Source organism: Rhodnius prolixus, unplaced genomic scaffold (assembly GCF_049639745.1).
Source record: "Rhodnius prolixus isolate KJV_2025 unplaced genomic scaffold, Rpr scaffold_11, whole genome shotgun sequence".
NCBI lineage: Eukaryota > Metazoa > Arthropoda > Insecta > Hemiptera > Reduviidae > Rhodnius > Rhodnius prolixus.
Window position 1 is genome coordinate 7,815,936 of NW_027411625.1, and position 21,613 is coordinate 7,837,548.

A 21,613-nucleotide genomic window follows, 5' to 3' on the forward strand; every position below is an offset into this window, starting at 1 on the left:
TCACTTGGGAACTGCATGTCTACCCATATTGCACGACATTGCACCTTAACTAATGTAACCTACCTCCTAGCCATTATACCTATATACGTACGCATTGTTTATTACTAGGCCCAGCAACCTTCTCCAGCTGTTATAACACTATAATAGCCTCTCTCTGTATCTCCGGCTATGCTAGCCACGGACTTGGGCTCGCTTCTCAATCTCTAAACTCAATTATCTCGGCCGTAATGTAAATTGTAGTCACAAATAAATCATAGCGCAGATATTTCTAATTTAGTTCTCTTTCTGTTAATAGACCAATATGCTCAAAAACACAATACCTGGTTTACAACTACCAGGACAAAAAAATATGAGGCGTCTCACACCAGTTTCCAAAATTTTCTAAAAAAAAATAAAATAATCATTGGGCAACCAAACAATAAGTTGAAGGTGGTTGCACTAAACTGTTATTCAGGCATTTCAACTGCACAAATGCAGCTAACTCTTATTTTACACGATTTTGAAATAACACGTTTCACCAATATGGACAAATACACTTTTTTACACGAATTTTTGGTTCTAGCCCGAATTCAACCCCAAAACAATTTTTATTCAATCTAATTTGGGTTTATTCCCTCACATGTGTTAGTGACTTGGACTTTTTGGACATCTCAAGACTTCATGGCTTGGTTTACTTTGCATTCCGGGAGCTAACGGGGGAATACCCGAATTTTATTATCTTCAACTTGAACACAGCATTTCGTTATTCAGTGTTAAAGTTTTCAGTATATCACCTTTACTGACATACTACAATATATACTGATGATGAAGGCGCCACGATAGCCGAGCAGTTAGAGGCGAGACCTGCGAAGCTAATATGCATTGTGGTACTGGGTTCGATTCCACGGTCTTAGGCCTTGGATTTTATTTAATGGTTAATATGAGCAATTTACAGTAAAGTGTGTTTGCTAGCCGTCTCCGTCTGCGACACCTAATTGGTAGTTGGACGTTAAGCCCCGCCTGAAAAAATAAGCGATTACTTTTTTTGCTGATGATGACGGCATTTTTGATCCAATTCGTATGTACTTATGGACTAAATTTTATTTGTACACTAATTTTATTTATTAGTACATTAAATTTATTTAATAGAATGAAAAAATACTGCCAATTTTAGTCATATTTTGAATTTTGTATTATGCCAATCTTTCGACCTAGGGACTAGCTCATTTTCAGGGCTAATTGACAATGTAATAGTAATATTGCCTATTTTTTCAGGCGGGCTTTACGTCTAAGTACCAATTAGGTGTCGTGGACGGAGGCGACTAGCAAACATACTTTACTGTAAATTTCTTTTATTAAACCATTAAATAAAATCCAAGGCCTAGGACTGGGAATTGAACCCAGCATCACGATACATATTAGCTTCCCAGGTCTCGCCTCTAACCGCTCGGCTACCGTGGATTGTCCATGAGCAGACAAGACAGAAGACATACCAATCCTTTAATGATGTAAAATATTACATTGTCAATTAGCCCTGAAGATGACCTAGTCCTTAGGCAGAAAGCTCGGCATAATAAAAAATATAACATGACTGAATCTGGCAGTTAATTTTTCATCCTATTGAAACTATGAATCAGTCACCAAAAATAATGAACAGTCATAAATTGTTTTTGCTTTAAAATATGGATTTAATTATTACCTATTTTGCACGTTTTTTTGGGGAAAACAGAGTTTTTTCATTTTACACGATTTTTTTTAAAGTTGTGGAACATATTCCTAAATTTACCATAAGTCGCTTCTATTTTTTTACACGGTTTTCTAAAGAACGCATCTACCGTATAAAAAAAGAGTTGGGTGTACTTTCTTCCAGAGGTCACTACTGCTGTATGCTGACAATGCAACAATGTATGAAATATGAAAAGCGTTTCTGGAGTCTCCTCTCCCTTCCTTCCATCTCCAAAAAAAAAAAAGATAGCAGTTTATGTTAAGGTTAAGACAATTCGTTTCTGTGCATAGTGAAGTTTGCATCTATCTGTAAAGCTCTATAGGTTGCAGTTCGCGGAATCTCCCTTGGCAAATCAAACTCCATAAGATACTCTGGCGCGCTTAGTCCCGCTGCAGGGGTCGGTCGTCTTCTAACACATGTATCCCTTTTAAAAGAATTATTGATCGAGTTGCTTTGTGAGGCTGCCTATGTTCAAACACTGAGCCCCTAGTAAGAGAGACCGTGTACTCTTCTTTTAACGGTAACAAGTAAGGGGCAACTGGATGAAGTAAGGAGGCGAGGTGCCGTAAGTTTGGAATACCAAGTGGCTTTAGTCAGTCCCCAGGCAGCAGGCACAACGCTTCAGAATTTTATATACTCCGCTCATACACATACTGACACAATCGCACGTAGCTACATGTATGTATTTATAGACTTTTCGGACACCTCGCCTCTCTCCGCCGATTAAGGAAAAAATTGATGGCACATTAGAAGCATGTATGTCATTTGTCTCTTAGTCTTATTAAGGCATAAACCACCTCTAACTTGTAAATCGCTTAATTTTGTACTGAATGCCTATCTCTCATTAACGGAACTGCAACTAGTCACTCTCAAATTAGTGGCAAGATATACTCATTTTATCAATACTAACACCAAATATTTTGTTTGTTTTTTAAACATCTTTTGTGTTTATTCAAACATCTTTTGTTAAAGGGTGTCCAATACGCAATTGCTAGTAACCATATTAACCATAAATAACAGTTCAAAGTACTCTTGCTCGTTCAGTAACAAATAAAACGCCAATCTTAACAGAAGATGATGTTTTTTGGGAATATTGAGGTGCGGTAAATAAATTCAAATACAAAATTTTGTTACTTCATACCAACGTTTCGGTAAATATATTACCTTTTTCAAGTTATTGTAAAATTTGTGAAGTTTAACGTTAAGCTATATTATCATAAGTGTTGAATCATAACACTACAAATTTTACAATACCCTGAAGAAGTTATTATATTTACCGAACCGACCTCCACACAAGTACGCTACCTGGGACTGTTTTTAGACAGTCGACTTACATGGAATCCACACACTAGACTGAAAAGACAAGAACTCAATAGATGATATGGACAACTACGAAGACTGCTAGGGCGGAGATCAGCCATGAACGTACAGAAAAAACTGACTCCATACAAGACACTACTAAGACCCATCTGGACCTACGGAGCTGAACTGTGGGGCTCTGCGAAACCTTCCAACATCCAAAGAATCCAATCCTTTCAATCCATAGTCCTTCGACATATCGTCAACGCTCCTTATTATGTATCCAATTTAACCCTCCACACAGACCTCAATATCCCTTTTGTCAATGACCTAATACATTCTCGGCTTCCTTAATTTCCATGATAGCCTAACTGTGCATCCTAATCCCACAGCACAAGCCTTATCCACGACGCCTGAAACGACGTTGGCCTCGCGACCTTTTACCTATTTCCTAAACTTCCTTCCAACCTCTAGAGAGTTCCAGCATTGGCTGGCCCCTCTCAGCATGCCTTCCCGATTGTGGCGCTGGATCCTCGGGTTCAGCCTACAATCTGTGCATAACTAAATGATCACATTTACTTGATGTATAATTATATGTACAGGCTGTAAATAAATAAATAATATTTTAAAAAATATATTTACCGAAACGTTGGTATGAAGACACATCCACAAATATTAAAATACTCTGAAGAAAGTAATGTATTTACCGAAACGTTGGGTATGAAGAAACATCCACAAATTTTTACAATACCCTGAAGAAGTTATTATTATACATTTACCGAAACGTTAGTATGAAGAAACATCCACAAATTTGACAATACCCTGAAGAAGGTAACATATTTACCGAAACGTTGGTATTAAGAAACATCTATAAATTTTACAATACCCTGAAGAAGGTAATGTATTTACCGAAACTTTGGGTATGAAGAAACATCCACAAATTTTTACAGTACCCTGAAGAAGTTATTATTATACATTTACCGAAACGTTGGTATGAACAAACATCCACAAATTTTTACAATACCCTGAAGAAGGTAATATATTTACCGAAACGTTAGTATGAAGAAACATCCACAAATTTGACAATACCCTGAAGAAGGTAACATATTTACCGAATCGTTGGTATTAAGAAACATCTAGAAATTTTACAATACCCTGAAGAAGGTAATGTATTTACCGAAACGTTGGGTATGAAGAAACATCCACAAATTTTTACAATACCCTGAAGAAGGTAATATATTTACCGAAACGTTAGTATGAAGAAACATCCACAAATTTGACAATACCTTGAAGAAGGTAACATATTTACCGAAACGTTGGTATTAAGAAACATCTAGAAATTTTACAATACCCTGAAGAAGGTAATGTATTTGCCGAAACGTTGGGTATGAAGAAACATCCACAAATTTTTACAATACCCTGTAGAAGGTAATATATTTACCGAAACGTTAGTATGAAGAAACATCCACAAATTTGACAATACCCTGAAGAAGGTAACATATTTACCGAAACGTTGGTATTAAGAAACATCTAGAAATTTTACAATACCCTGAAGAAGGTAATGTATTTACCGAAACGTTGGGTATGAAGAAACAAAATTTTGTTTTTGAATTTATTGATCGCACCTCAATATTCCCCAAAAAATCATCAATTAACAACTTATGTCTCAGAATGATGTCTGAGATGAAATGTGGCGTTCCGAGACTGTACAACCACCATACATGGTGCTATTGATATTGGCGAGTCTAAAACAATCATAAAAACAAAAATTAAAAAGCGTTTAGTTCAGCATAGAATTGTACCGTGGTTGACGTTTTGAACAGGACAGGAGTCCATGCCCTTGAGCTGTATTGATGAATCATTAGACACTGGCGATGAAAAGCGGCAGAAATTATAATTAGGCACTTGCTTCCTGCACCCACACATCGAAAGTCTATCGTTGAAGAAAAAATTATGGAGAGAAAATAAAAAAAAAAAACCATCGACGTAATTAACTGAAATTATCAGGAAAATTTTCTCATTTTTCCTTTATAATCCAAAGTAAATGAATTGGCGGCAGGTGGAGGCGGTGCAAGGGGTCGTTGCCGCCCTCTGTATCGAGGTAAGAATGATGAAAGAGGATTGTGCCCATCAAAGTCCCCTCCTGGGTTTCCTCGCGGCTAGCAAGCAAAGTATCTAGATCACAAAGCGGCCACCTCATCGGTTTCTTCCTTTATAGCAACGGTGAGAGCAATCATCCCCACTCTTTTCAATAATTTCATTCTAATCAGACATAGGGCCTATCACTTTTATTCAACACCTCATTTTTTTTTTTTATTCACTAACCCGGTGGTAAGCGCAAATATTGCCAGCATGAATTTTCAATTTTAAATCAATTTATTGCGTACATTTTCACAATTCACATTTTTGAGGTTTTGTAAAAACGATAACACTATTTACCCTAATTGCAGCAACTTATGCAATCAAATGCCCTTTAAATCTCAGTTTGATTTACTGAACGTAGTAAATATATAATTCAGTAGTACTGAACCATTCAAACACAGTGTACCTCCTACTTTAGTTTTCTATATCAAATTTTGTGGGTAACGTCCCGAATTCCTGATGTTTATAAGAGGTTACCCAATTTGGTTGATAGAGGAAGGTTGCTTAAGTCGTACCCCCTAAGAAAAATTGGTCCAAAACAGAAGAATTTGTTCGCAAATACGTAAGTTATAATTTTTATTGGGAACAGCAGTATACATTAAGTATATTTACTAAAAAACTTAAAACTTTACTTGTTCACATTTTCTTAAAAACATCAAAATGTAAAAAAGTCAAATCGGTACGACTTAGGAAACCTGGATCTTAAATCGTACCTCCTATTCCATAAGTCGTACCGCAAGCTAAAATTATGCCCATTATCTGCCATAGGCCCCATTTGGGGATCATAGCTTTTTTTAGGTTTTTCTGTCGGCAAAATTGATAGTTTTGATACTGTACCCTTCTATAACGTTAATAAAACAGTGTCTAAACATTTTAAGTGAGTTTGGAATAACTAGAGTTTTTTTTTAACAAAAAAATAACATTTTGAAGTTGTCAAGAAGCAAGGTGAGCGGTTTAATTATGACCGAGTTCACAATTTAAAAAAAATATCAACGAATTGTAGTTAAAAACTTATTCTGCCTTTAATATGTGCCCTATATCTTTAACTTTTGAAACATATAGTTTTCTTCTAAAATGGAGCCTTTTGTTTCGAGTTTTGACCTTATATTTAGTGATCCCCATTTGGGGATTATGGCTGAAATCAGTTTTTTTGTTTCTCCAGCTATGAGTTCAAAACAACTCACTTTGGGTGAACTTAGAGTCAATAGAAAATGATCCCTATTTTCTAGAATAATTTGATGATGGAATTGAGGGCAGTGATGTTATGGACGTCATGTAGTTACCACCAGATTTAGTAGCTGCTCTGACTGATGACGAGGAGATTGATGAGGATGTCTTAGAATCTATAGTCCCAACGAACCTACCAGAACTTATCGAAATTCACAACAATCTTCCTAAAGAAGGTATCAATGAAGAATTACCTTGCCCGCCTAAAAAAGCTAAAAAAATGTCACCAAAAAAAAAATAGTCTGTGAGGTCATCTTGGAAGAAAATGAAGTGATTTCTTCAAAGTCTCTGAGGATAGAAAGGTAATTTTAGAAAGAGAGGATAAAAGAAAAGGTTCTTCAAGGAAAATCACCTGTAAGGATGTTCGAAACCCTGTTACCAGAAGACATAATGCTGTATATCGTAAAAGAGAGTGTATCTTACGCTGCCAAAATAATAGTCATAAAATCCAGTTTTCTATAGATTGCCTTCGTAAGTTAATTCTATTCCTCCTGCTTACTGGATACCTTTCTCTTCCGCAAGAACAGATATATTGGTACGAGGATGAAGATGTGAAAAACTTAGGAAATGCAATGTAGGGATACATGTAGAATTTATGGAAAAATGGCACTCCTATTTTCAAAATAGAATATAAAAAATAAATAAATAAAAAAAATTACATTTATTTGCAATTAATACAAACAAAAGTATTTTTTAGTTCTTCTGGACACACCAGCACATACCAAAGCATACTTTGCAAAACTAGTTTTTTATATTTACGCTTTCACTTTTACGTGCTTTTCTGATGTAAGTCTAACAATATCTTGCTTTTTTTTTCTCATTATTTCCGAGATCATTCATAATTTCGAGAGAAGCAGTTAATTCTTTAGTTGATGTAGTGCGAGTGCGCGATTTCTCATTGAAGCGCGGTAGTCCTGTAAAAAACATGCCCCAATATAATGTACGGATGCTTAAATCGTACCGCCGGTACGACTTAGGAAATATAGGGTTGGCAAATAAGTTCGTTCGGTTTTTGAGGGTGGAATAAATAGCAATTTTTTTTATACACAGAATACATTTTAATCATTTATATATTGACCATTCTTATTGATAACCTCTTGCCATCTTTCCACCAACTTCATTATACCACGTTCGTAGAACGTCTGTGACTTATCGTCGAAAAACCAATCAAAATGTTTTTTGGCAGTCTTCTCATTATCGAAAGTTTTTCTGTTCATGGAGTTCTGCAACTATCAGAATAAATGATAATCAGAAGCTACCAGGTCCGGTGAATACGGAGGATGAGGCAGAACATCTCAGCAGTTTATTCCGAGTGGTCAATGACGCATGCGGTCTGGCGTCGTCGTGGTGGGAGACGACACCTTTGCGATTTGCCAATTCTGGACGTTTTGTGCGGATTTGGTTAACTGTGAGCATTATGCAGTTGGATCAATTGTTTTGCCTGACGGTAACAGCTCGTAATAGATGATACCTTTATAATCCCACCATACGGAGAGCATACTCTTCTTCGGATGCAATTCCGCCTTCGAGCTTGTTTGCGGCGGCTCACTGCAGTGCTTCCATGATCTTTTACGCACTACATTATCGTAGACGATCCATTTTTCATCTCCCGTTACCATCCGCTTTAAAAATGAGTATTTTTTTGACGTTTCCGCAACGAATCGCAAATGGATATGCGAGTGGCTAAGTTGGCCTCGGTTAATTCATGCAGTACCCAAAATTTGAGCCGACAAACGTATCCCAGCCGGCGCAAATGATTTTTGGAGCTTGTATAGGATATGTTAAGTAGTAGTGCTATCCCTCTCACCGATTCGCATGGATCTTTATCGATTACGTCCTTGAATCATCATCTGATTTAATCTCGGTCTGGTGACCAGAGCGGGGCGTATCATTAATGTCAAAATCTCCAGAACAGAAATTGACAAACCACTTTTGGCACACACGTTCTGTTAAGGCATCATCACCTTATGGTGATATATGGTTTATACACAACATATCTTTTTATAAGCCTCTGCAGCTCGTTTTGCCTTTTCCAAAATAATAGAGCAAAATATGACGAAAATGCACTTTATTTTCTTCCATCTTTACAGCTACGCAGCAAGCACAATAGTAATGTTTGTTAAACCGCAATCCATAGAAAGATTGCGCTTAAAATAATCTTTCTAATGAACAATCGAGTTCTGCGCTTGCGCCGAAGATAAAAAAAGAAAATCGGAATGAATCTATACCAAAATAAAAACCGAACGAACTTATTGGCCAACCCGATATATGGGAGTACGACTTAAGATACAACGTTCTATCTGCTCCATTTGGACCCCAAAATAATGCTGAATTAAGCTTTTACAAAATCCATGAGGCAAATAATGCACTGATAGATGTATAATATAAATTTAACATTCAATGTGCATTTATCTACCTTGTACTTATCCAAAGAAAGTAAGAAGAATGAGTCGCAAAACGCGGGAGATCACGATTGAACACGCGCTAGGTATGGTCTACCACTATATAAATTCAGTAGTTACCAGTTATATAGCGTACACTGTTTCCTCAAAATCACTGAGGTACGATTTAAGCAACCTTCTCTACTGTTTTCAAAGTTTGACATAATTGTCACAGAAAACTGCAAACTTGCTAAAATCGTTTTGGACTAATTAAAACTTTTAACCAAGATATCGTTTAAAGAGGTTTTGAAATTCGAAGTTTAAATAGTTGAATCTTAAAACTTAGGGTAAGGAAATGTTCTGCTATACTAAAAAGCAACAAACAAATCATAGTTATATAAATATAGTGTTTGGGCTGGCAAAAAGCCGAGTACATGCATTACAAAAGTTTTTTTCGTATTCAGGAATATTGAAGATTCGTATTCTATGTGGAAACAGTGTTGTTCAGATAAATCGGGGGAAAAAAATCCCAATACTTGTTCCTACGTGGGGTAAAAGCCAGTAATTATTCGAGAGTAATTACATTATTTTTCTGGTTTTGTATGATGGGATGAATACGACAGCAGTGCGGTGGGCCTGTGGGTTATCGAGCTCCAGAGCGCGCTGCGCCTCCATTAGGAACATCTGCTGCAAGTAAATGAGCTCCAGTGCAGCCCTCTTCCCCCGGCTTGCCCATGGCTTGCTCGGGGATTTTCATTTGGCCGCAAGGGCTGGCCCAGTCCAAGGCACCATGATGGGCTCGCCGAGTTTGGCGGTCCCTAAGTGGTGTCTTCTTCCCTCACTTCCAACACTGGTCAAAGACCAGTTCACTCAGCGCTATGCTAGTTCGAGACGAGGGGACCTTATATAGCCTGTACATTCTTGCCCACTCTGCGAGGTCTATCTAGATAGAGCATGCCCTGAGACGAGCTACAACGAGATAAGTTCCAGCTGACGGTAGTCTAAATCCACACCAAATTACATAAGTGAGAAAAAAATTGGATGTAAAGCGTTGATGAAGGGTTTAGAGCAAGCCTGTGCTACCTGTTAAAGACAAAGGCCCACTTGCATTTTTGTTTTTAATATTAACGGGTTGCAACTGCATTGAATTGAAAAAAGTACTCAAAAATAATCACTTTTGATCATAGGAAAAATGACAGAGTTTTTTTTAGATGTTATGGTTTCAAAGATTGTTTCGTGATATTTGAAGGGACCAATAGTTCCCTTGCAATATCAGTATCACTTCTTTTTTTGGCCCTGTACACTCGATTCTTATTACTGATAAAATTTAGGAATTGAAACTTTAGAGAAGTTACTGAAGACATCCAAAAAATGGTCAGAATTACACAAAACAGGCACGATGGCATATCATTTGTTTCAATAAATAGTATTTCTTTTAATTAATAAAGTTGATGGTATGAGCTTTTTGAGTATTAAGCATTCGGAGAAGGAAATGTGTGACAAGTTTGCTGAACTAGGCTGAGAATCGCTGCTCTAGGATATTAGGAGCTTTAAAATTTCTACAAAATCCCAGTTCTGTACAGTTCTATCGCTATTAAAACAATATTTGTCTAATGTCCTTGTTTAGTATAGGAGAGTGGGGCACATTTGAACAGAATTTACATTTTTTGCTACAGAATGCACAGAATCGTATTATTGAACCTTTTTATTTTGTTTTCTACAACTTTTAAGTATCCTGAACAGATCTATATCAATAAACAGTTGGTACTTTACATATATATCTATATTTTCTTAATTTAAAAATTTGGTGTCAAATGTTAATATCTGCCCTACTGGTGGGGTAGCTTTGAACACAATATAAAATAGAAAGAAATGATGTTACTTTACTCTGAATCTACCTTCTATCAGTTATTTCTATCGACTACTACATTAATTTCTCTTTTGAACCACTGAAATCTAGTTCAGGTTGTTGTACACGAAGTGATGGGTTTAGGAAGTTTGAACAAAATATTCGGTTTGTTGCGTTTCTTAAAGTACAGAAAAAAGTCATAAACTTGCTGGTCGGTAGGGCACATTTTAACTCTGATGTTGAAATGTGCCCCTTCTCCTTCCATAAAAGAAAATATAATATCCAACACTTTTTGCAAGCAAATAGACTTTTAAAATACGAATTTATACGAATTCCAAATGGTAATATGGACTAACAATACTTACACCTTGTCCAATACACTTCCAAAGTGCAACAAAAATTTTACTTCCACCTTACAAAATATAACATTCCTCAATTCTGACTTTACCAAACAATGAAAACGAAGGGAAACTCTGTCAATTATACAACAGGTCTACCACAACATATGGAGAAAATTACCAATCATAAATGTTTTAAATATTTGGCGAGAAATTAAAACTGTTCAAAGGTGTCTCCTGTTCAAATGTGTCCCCTCTCAACTACCTCATAGAGTAAAGGATTTTCTTGAGGATTATCCTCATTCAAGTATTCAACCATCGTTCAAAGTCTAAATCAGTCTTTCTGACTAGAAGCCTACAGGAGGACGGTAAAGGGCCAGGATAAAATTGGGGGTTGTTGAAGCGCTTTAGGGGACGCGATGGCTGATTTGTGTTTAACTAATATTTTAAACTAAAATCAAAACCTGCCAACTACACTACCATCGATTATTTCGTTGTTTCCTTAATTTTGGGCCACAAAAGTCAATCCCTGCAATTGTACCCTGGGTTGTGGTCGATTCTTTCTACAATTTCTGATAGCCATTCCCACCGTCGTATTTGTGTGAACGTGGATTTAGTGCTGTGGCAACACTGCTAACTAGAAAGAGAAATGGTTTGCATGTTACCAAACGCGGGTGACTTACGGCTGTTTTTTGGAGTAAATTCGAGCCTGATATTAAACAAATTTGATCTAAATCATCAGATTCATCCTTCTCATTAGATTAGTTTTAAAATTTAAATTTAAAAGTTTGTTTTTCTAAATATTATTTATAAAATTGCGTTTTATTGCTCTCATTAGAACAGTCTCATTTAAAATGTAAGTTAAGATGTGGTATAGTTAAAAATTTTAGAAGGGCGCTAGAAAATAATTCGATTCTCAAAGTGGGGCGGTAGACGTAATGAGTTTGAGAAACTCTAATGTACACCCATCGAACCGATTCCCAAAATATTGAGGATTGTAGAAAAAAAAGCAAATGTTCACATCAGAATATTTTTTTTATACTCAGGGTTACTTCAAAATTTGCATTTCAAAATTGCAGTGAGTAAGTCTTATGTGTGTTGCACATCAAGATTTTTTTTTATTATTATTATTAGTATTCTTTTGTGAGCAAGTTATATTTGAGTAAAGAGCTTAGTTATAAAGTCGGCCGGGAGTAAACTTACTTTTGCTCACAAAGTGAAAGCCTATGCTGGTGCTTTTGATAGCACTAGTTCTTAAACTGGCTGCACCTAATAACCTTTGTACTGGAGTTAATTTCACCGGCAGCCTTTTCATCCAGTCTGGCCAACCTTCCTCTTCGTCCACCTCGCCTGTCTCCGGCACTCCGGCAATAAAGAAATTAAAAGGAACAAGAAAACAGCCGACAAACTTTTATACAAAATATCGTAATAATAACGACAGTGTTCACAGAATCCATCAACCTTTTAACTACAAAACATGGCCATTCTTGCAGATCAACTTCTCGTACAGCGAAAAGATGCAGTTCTAATTTAGAAATACTTCTACCAGCCTAAAAGAAATATCGAGAGCTCTTCCCTTACAACTAAAAAATCGTTTGTTCACTAATCTATTCAGATATGTGAGATACTTCAAATTTTGTTTAGCCATCTGGTTGTTAAGTTTTAACGCTCTGGTTCATTGTTTTTTGTTTCTTTATTGATCAATTCGCAACTGCATAATACATTAACGCAACAAGCAAGTATGACAGACGTATAATACGGCATAAATATGAAATACGAGGTGTGGCTATTAAATAAGCCTTCTCTTTCAGATTGCAGCGTCTCACGTGTTTGTAGAGAAATCTGTCTGACCGGAACCGTCGTTTGTGTATGAGGTGTTAGTTTCGTTTTGCCGAAAACATGATACTACACATGTAGTAGAGCAACGAATTGACGTGAAATTTCAAATGAAACTTATCTTTTATTAAGAGAAGTTTATTGCGTATATGTTTGTTATCAAGATGAGCCAGGAGGGATCTGGTAGCTATAACCAGGTTCGTTCGTTGGTTCGTTGAATACGGTTTTGTGTTGTGATATGCATTAATAGGTAATGTTAATTTAGTTATTTATCTTGTTGCTGATGAATTGTGTGAAATCTCGTTCATAATTTTCTAGTGTACTTTTGTGGTTTTTTAAAAATATTTTATAAGCACCTAAACAGTATTTAATACTTTTTTTTTGTTAATGATTTAAGGCGCGTCAACATCCAAGGTTATTGGTGCCTGGAGCTTTTTTCAGTGAACTGCCGGCCTCCGGACAGTGTTCTCTCGTTACAGACAACACTGTCCATCACCGGACAGTGAGCTGTAAGAAGCTCCTAGGAAGAGAAAATCTAAGGGTGTCCAGTACGCTAACCGCATAGCTAATCCCTTCCCTAGTATTTAATACTGTTGACATACGTATTTATACATCATATAAGCAAGTTAGATAGTATAGGAATGACTACAGTTGCAGTATGTTTCAGGTTGCATGGATGCACTTTGAGCAATCAGCTATCCTAGCTGTACACAGCCACGTGATCACCAGGAATCCGCGAATAACGGTATCTCATGAAAATCACCGCACATGGAACCTACACATCTCGGATGTGAAGGAAGAAGACGGAGGTACCTATATGTGCCAAATTAATACGGCCACCGCCAAAACCCAGTTAGGCTATCTGAATGTTGTTGGTAAGTTTTGTCTAAAGAATATTAATTACTGTGATAATGGAAGCAATTCTGAACTAGCCGTTGATTAAATATTGTTTCTGAGCAATCTTGAGTTTCGGTCAGTTTATTGAATAAATAGTATTTACGCCAACGTTTCAAATAATGTTGAGTTCATCTTCAGGGCTATAAGTTAAATTGGTGAACAATGTCTCCAGTCTTCGTCATGAAATTGTAAATACCTTGGTCACCCTGAAGATGAAGTGTCTTACGTCATTATAGTGCATTGATTTTAGCATGCCTCTAATGTTCCCTGTCTATACTGATCGTTTAACCCCACTTCTGGGTGTACTAGTATTGGTTGCGCCAACCCTAAGTCCGTTTGACCAGTGATTCTTCCGCCTGATTTATAGGAACGATCTGCTAGTTCCGGAAGTGGTAGGTGCCCAGGAGCTCGATTTCCGTTCTCCCTCAAAGCTCGCACAATCTTTTAACGCTTTATTTTCCGCTATAAATTTTCAAGAATACCACATGCAGTTATAAATACTCTATCGTATAGTAAAAATACAATTCTGCACATTTACTTACAATGATACATCTGTAAGAAAAAGAAGTTGCTTCATTTTGTCGATTTTTTAAATGTTTTGGTGTGAACACGAGTTTTACTTAGTACAATAATAATTATTATTATTTTTAAGGATTTAATGCGCTTCAACATCTGAGGTTATTGGCGCCCGTAGCTTTTTTCAATGCACTGCCGGCCTCCAGTCAGTGTTCTCTCGTTACAGGCAACACTCTTTAGTTCAAACAAGCCACAGAAAATGGCTTAGAGACCTCATTAGGCCATTAAATAAGCGATGGACTTCGAGAGATACGGGGCAAACGAGATCTATTTTGAACTCGTATTAGCATGCCATTTTACATTATAATAAATAAATACTACATTTTTCTGTTTGGTAATTTACAAAGTATAAAACATTGTTTTACAATTCATTAAATTAGTTTTTGCCTTACGCCGCTGAAGGCCTGGTTATCGTCAGGCTGAACGTATTTTAAAATCGCCCAACAATTATTCAGGCGAATAAGCTATAACCCGTTCTATGGAGATATGCCATGATACCGCTACAGCTCTTGGCAGCATCTAAGGGAATCAATACTTTGGTTCAAGAAGGACACCGTTAAAGCTTACCTTTGCAGTGCTTTCTCACTTCATCAAGAGAATTTACCTTGCTAATGGCGATCACAGGATCCATTTGGCGCTGGTTAGTGCTATATAAGTGATTTGGGCTGGACGGCAATTTAACAATTTTAACGGAACAATTTCACCAACTTCAAAGGCCTTAGCGATATCAGCTAGTTCTTCGTAGCATCAGGAAACTCTGCGATTGTCTAGGAAATTATCAGTAATCGCAACTAAAATACGCCTTTCCATTCTGACCATACTGTCATTTTAATGTAAGAATAGTGTTTATTAAGTTAAAACTGTTCAAAATTTTAGGTTGTGCGACAAATTTATTATAAACAATTAGAGTGGCCGTACAGAAAGTTTCTAAAAACCACTGTAATTGTGTATAAAAACTTCCAAATTAAAAACAAACGTTGTAGAGAATAAGCTGTCTCGAGTTGCACTTCTCTGATAGTATCAAAAAAGACTTAACAGAAACAGTTTTTTATAAAAGACGAAATAAAATAAAGAAACCATAAAATAAATACTAAAAAGTACTGCTACGGATAGATGCTATCAAAACTTCTACAAATATCAACACGAGACTCAAAAGAAATACTATTGCTTAAAAGAAACACCAGCAACGGAAATAAAACATCTCTATCATCTGGATATTTCATATGATCAATAAAACAATTTGTTGTAACAGCCTTTACAGAAATGCAGGGCATTCGTTGCAAAATAGTATAATCTAACTCAAATGTTTTCTTAAAAAACGAGTAGGCTCATTCCAGTAAATGAGGAAGAAGTGCAAAGAATTGTAATTTACAATCGTATACTTCACAAACGTTTTGCTTTTATTCTTCCATAGTTTTTAAATATGTATACTTTCGTCAAGATTTAGTGCATTGTCATTTACTTAAAAGCTAATTTTTCTTCGAGAACTTAAAGATCAATATAGTGCTGAAATTCTAAACTAAATACTTCGAATGGAAAATTCAAAACCTATGCATTTTATAAAGTTTAATTTTGGGAATTGGATTGATCTTTTTCACGAAAGGTTTACAATACTAATTCTCCATGTATAAGTCGACTTAATATTTTAAAAGATAATATGAAGAAAGAAAGATAAAAACTATTTAATTAAAAATAATAATAATAATTGTTACACTGTTTATTAAAAGTGCAAGAAGAAGATTCATGAAACAAATACTGAAAATGAAATCAGTGAATTTAAAAATTTTGACATTATGTAAAATATTTTTAGTACTAACTAAATTAAACAATAATCATGAATCCTAAAAATTAATGACTTGCAGAGCAAATCTTTTCGTTCTGATGTCGGCTATTCAGGCGCAGACCTTTTGATATATTTAGCAGTGGTCCTTGCTTACTGAAATGACACTGCGAGGTTCTAGAGGACTAGTTATCTCCAGCGGGACTCTTTCGGATGCTTTCGATATCGGAAACGGGCTCAGGCAAGGAGATCCGATGTCGCCCCTCCTGTTTAACTGTCTGCTGCATAAGGTAAGCAAGACTATTGAGATGGACCTCAATGGCACGCTGATTGATCGCACCTCTCAGATCATGGCGTATGCGGATGATGTGGTGATCATTGGTAGATCCCTGGCAGCCGTAAAAAGTATCTTCGTCACGCTGGAGCGAGAAGCCAAGCGCGTCGGGCTCCGCGTTAATGAGGGAAAGACGAAAGTGCTGGTGACTAGGAGGAAGCCTCAGGTGCATCCCGCGACGTTTTACGTCTTTGGGGATTACGAGTTCGAGGTTGTCTCCAACTTCCCCTACCTGGGCTCTATCATTTCGGACATAGCCGACGAAAAAGAAGAAGTCAGAAGAAGGATAGCAGCGGGAAACAGAGCGTACTACGGTCTATATAAAATAATGAGGAGCAGCCTGGTCAACCGAGGAACAAAGATCCAGATGTATAAGACCTTGATAAGGCCTGTCGTGACCTACGCAAGCGAAACATGGACACTGAATAAGGCAGCTTGTGAGAGGATTGACAGGTTCGAGAGGCGAGTCCTAAGACGGATCTTTGGGCCGAAAAGGGAAAACCAGAGCTGGAAAAGAAGGCCAAATCAAGAGGTGTACGCCCTGTATGGGGAGCCAAGCATCACCGCGTTTGTGAAGGCCCAGCGGCTGAAATGGTATGGGCATGTATGCCGGATGTCCGAGGAAAGGATAGCATCAAAGGTGCTAAAAGGAAAGTGGCACGGCTCTTGCCCCCGGGGACGTCCGAAGACCAGGTGGGTGGACAATGTGAGAGCGGATATGAGAAAGATAGGTTTGAGGGCCCACCTGGTGAATGATAGGGTTGAGTGGTCTACCCGCATAGAGCAGGCCATGGACCGTCTCGGTCTGTAGTGCCCATAGAAGAAGAAGAAGAAGAAGAAGCAGTGGTCCTTATATTGTTTTTAAGACAGCTACTTTCACCTAATCCAATTTCTCTCAAAGATAAGCTGTTATAAATGGTGAAATTATACACAAAATTCTGGATATTAGTGAAGGAGATTCATTGAGAACAATGGCCAAAACATTGATTAAGAGGCGAATTCTCTGTATTGTTTACTTTCTTCAATTGAGAAGACCATCAAGTCGACATACGTCTTGTCACTTCTAGCCTATTTTTGCGAGAATATTTAGGGCTTCACTATAAGTCCTCCAATATTTATTAGGGATATTATTAGCAGTAATTGATGTATAAAAATAGTCGTTAGCATGTACGTAGACAAGATCAAACTATCATTATTAGCCAGTAAAAAATCAGAACAAAAATTCGTAAGGATCTCTCTGTAACAAAATTTGTTGGTGCAACCTAAGAAAATAAGGAAATGGCCAAAAATTAGTTCTGTGCATTCCATTTATACCCTTTCTTTGAATTTCTCGGTTTCTAATCATTATTTTCACTCTTAAAAAATTTCAAGCTTGTAAGTAGAACTGGACATGTTTAGTTTAGCTCAAAAACCATGGTTGATGTCGAGGTCTTATTGCCCGTTTTGCGACCTGCAGTTGGTAGAGCGGCCTTTTATCATTTTATAATGAAGTGTTCTGCTTTGGCAGTGTTGAGTTTAGATAGAAATATTTTGGCTATCCTTACATATCTTGTGTAGAATTTGTAGAACTATTTATTGGTGAACAAATAAGAAATTATTTCAGTAAAGTCACACTTTCAGTTCACAGATCTTAGCTAAAAACTTAGTGTTTCACTTAATCTTAGAAGCTATATGAGAAGCTGGAGCTGGTCCCTATTTTGGGTCTGCCTTCAGATGTTCTGACTCCCAAATATAGCGTTGTCAAGTCTTTCTGCATTTGGGACCGATAGGCTTGGAAGTATGGACCCCCAGTAGTGGAGGACTCAATGTGGTACTCGGAGGCTCCAAGACAGAGGATGGTGTAGGAGCGGGAGTGTACAGCGCTAAACCAAAATATAGCTTTTCGGTTAGCCTAGGCAAACTAGCTACAGTCTTTCAGGCGGAGCTAGCTGCAATTAAGTTCAGTTAGCTGCCAAGGAATAAGTAAGTCTAGGATCGTGATTTTTTCGGACAGCCAGGCTGCTGTAAGAACCATTGTTTCCTATCAGGTGAACTCAAGGATGGTTTGGGACTGTCTGGGTGCCCTGGCAGAAATTAGTGACCAAAATAAGGCTTTGCTAGTGTGGGTACCCGGTTATTCAGGATATAAAGGAAACGAAGCAGCAGATTTGTTGGCCCGTGAAGGCGCTGCGGGAGACTTCGTTGACCCGGAGCCCTATTTTGGTGGTTTCCAAGTACCTTAAGAGTGCGGCCATTAGATTATGGGTGCAGAGGAGGTCTCAGGAATGGTGGTTGGCGAAGTAGTTCATTAGGGGCTACTCGCCAAAGTTGACTGCAAATTTAATCCGTCAAGGCCGTCGGGCTCTAAGGATAATTATAGGCCTATTAACTGGCCACTGCAGGCTCAGAAAGCACATGCATCGCATGGGCCTAGCAGATGACAGTCTTTGTAGGTTCTGTCAACTTGTTGTGTTATTGCGAGGAGCTTGTCTAGCTAAGGATGTTACTTCTCGGGGAGGAAAAACCAAGGCATAAGAGCCGCTCTCCAATCTGATTAAACGGACGGGTCTGGAGGGTGAGCTCTAGAGTAGTGGGAGCCACAATAGATCCATGGGGTCGCGGTGGCGTAGGCCTTTAAGGCCGCCCTGCTAGAATCTATCTATCTCTACTGCAATATTATGTATTACCTCGCACTAGACCGGGAATCGAACCCAGTGCTCATAATACATTTTAGCTTTACAGACCTCGCCTCTAACCGTTCGGCTCGGTAGATCTCCTCTAAACTTTAATATTGTACTTCTAGTCACTAGTGCAGATTTCATCTATAATTATTACCCCTTATTTGAGAGAGTACTGCACATTCCATGGCGAAAGAGTTGAATTCATCCTTACAAATTTGCCGAAAATTAAGCCTGTAATTATTTATATTCTCTAAACCTCATTCTTTCGTCTATCTGCAAGGATAATTATAGTCCTATTAACTGGCCACTGCAGGCTCAGAAAGCACATGCATCGCATGGGCCTGGCAAATGGCTGCCTTTCTAGGTTCTGTCAGGACGTGTTGTGTCAGTGCGAGGGGCTGGTCTGGCTAAGGATGTTACTCCTCGGGGAGTGTCTGATTAAAAGGTCGGGTCTGGAGAGTGAGCTCTAGAGTGGGGGAGCCACAATAGATCCGTAGGGGTCACAGTGGCGTAGGCCTTGGGGTCCGCCCTACTAGAATCTTATCTTAGTGTCAGAAGCGACCACAGGATCAAAACTAAATACCAAGTTTGGTATTTCTTATTTCGTATTCTCGTATTTCGAAAACATTTAACGAAAATTAAGAGGACCTCAAATATGGGTATTCCAGTTGAAATACTAAATTGAAAAAAAGTTGGTCCGTTGGGAATTCTTCTCTTTTCAAAATGTTAAGAAAGGGTAAAAAGTAAAACAAGGTTTTCATTAGAGGCAAAGACCCATCTGTTATTTGTGACCACCGCTCGCGCCATTTCTCTTTCAACTCTTCCCCCACCCTGCTAACACCACGGCTGCAGGCCCTTCTGCACATGATTTCATATTTAAACCCGAAGGTAACAATTTTCTGGTCACACAAAGTGTTAGAGTATGTGTATGGTTGTAATTTGATGAGCGGTGCAGGTGTTAACTGATATGTAGGTCGGGCACTGGGAGCCGAACGAACACCCGCTGACAAATCTATCACACCCAAATACCCACTCCGACCCATACCGCAAAGCTGACAAATAAAATGATTACCGCACTACCCAGCTAAATCCAAACTTGTATGATTTATTGTTTTACGTTCACTCTTACCACAGTAGGAGTGAACCTCCTAAATCTTCTCCTCCTAGAATACTAAACTAAAATACATTTTGATGCAATAATGTTGCAAATAAAAGTGATAAACCTACGCATATGCAGTTTTATGCTAACAGGCCTATTAACCGGCCACTGCAGGCTCAGGAAATGGTCCTGGCAGATGATAGCCTTTGCTGTGGTTCTGTCTGGAAGAGAAGGAAACGGCACTGCACGTGTTGTGTCAGTGCGAGGGGCTGGTCTGGCTAAGGATGTTACTTCTCGGGGAGGAAAAAACCAAGGCCTGGTGAGCTTTACCCAAGAGCCGCTCTCCAGCATTAAGAGTCTGATTAAAAGGACAAGTCTGGAGGGTGAGCTTTAGAGTGAGGGGAGCCACAATAAATCCAAAGGGGTCCCAGTGGCGTAGGCCTTATGGCCGCCCTAGTTTAATCTAATCTAATCTAACCACTCCCGATAATGGATAAATCTTAGGATCTGAGAGGGTTCCAACGAGAGTACATCCTCCTCCAACACTTGTTAATTTCTCAGATGTCTAAATTTGTCTTAGGTAATGTCGTCGCAGTCAATTAGGAGTCGTATAAGAGTTACGTTCGACTTCCCATAAATTCAGCAACGGCCATCACGTTCTAGACACGAGCTTCTACAGGTCCCTTTCTGTGTCAATAATGTCTCCTTGAAGAAAATTGTTGGTTTATGAGGTCGTTTATTCAGGGCGAGGCACGCTTCAGAACAGTAGCAATTATAATTACCCAGGTAGTTCTTCGCCTGTCTCAGATCAGGAAGACTGGAATGAGATGGCCAAGGCACCCAAATTACGGGATCTAAAACCTCTTGCGCGGTAGACGATGGATTTCTTTGTGAGCGGTTAAGAAGTGGGAAATGGGGCCGCCTCACTTGAATCTTAATCTCTTAACTTGAAACCCAAATGGTTGGAGAGGATATTGCAAAAAAAAATAAAAATATGGGCAATGAATCATACAACAAATATTTTACCGCAATTTTTTGTAATTCTAATCGAGTAAATACAAGAAAAAAACAGTCATGAATCGGGATATGTGTTGCCCTCATTAGCCGCTGATCTAGCGAGAAGCTGGGGCTATGTGTGAGCAGCACGTTTTATGTGACGCTTTTACTCTATTTTGGTAACAATCAGGGAACAGTAATGGCGGCTATGCTGGTGCCTTCTTGATTGAGTTTTTATTTTGTGGTTATATGTTTGGGTTTTTAGTTATTTGTGCCTGTTCTTTAGTTAAATCAGATAGAGATTTTGAGTATGATGGTAATCTTAAATGTAAGAATTATTTTTTGTCAACAATTTCAGGGTTGCTAGTGTTTGAACCTGGTTGGTGCAGATTATGACCAGTAAAGCTAAGGCAGTATTTTCTTTTCTGGTTATATGTCGTCCCTCCTCTTTCTCTTTTCGAATGTTGTAAAGTCTGCCCAGTGTAATATACAAT

At 38.0% G+C, this 21,613-nt stretch overlaps 1 protein-coding gene across 2 annotated transcripts in view; it reads left to right on the forward strand.

Moving 5' to 3' along the window:
- LOC141459147 (lachesin-like) overlaps window positions 1-21,613 on the forward strand; it is a 242,292-nt gene that overhangs the window by 182,891 nt on the left and 37,788 nt on the right. For both annotated transcript variants that reach the window (XM_074137819.1, XM_074137820.1), the window contains exon 4: window positions 13,445-13,652. In XM_074137819.1, coding sequence (XP_073993920.1) covers window positions 13,445-13,652 — 208 coding nt within the window. The remainder of the gene's footprint in view (window positions 1-13,444; window positions 13,653-21,613) is intronic.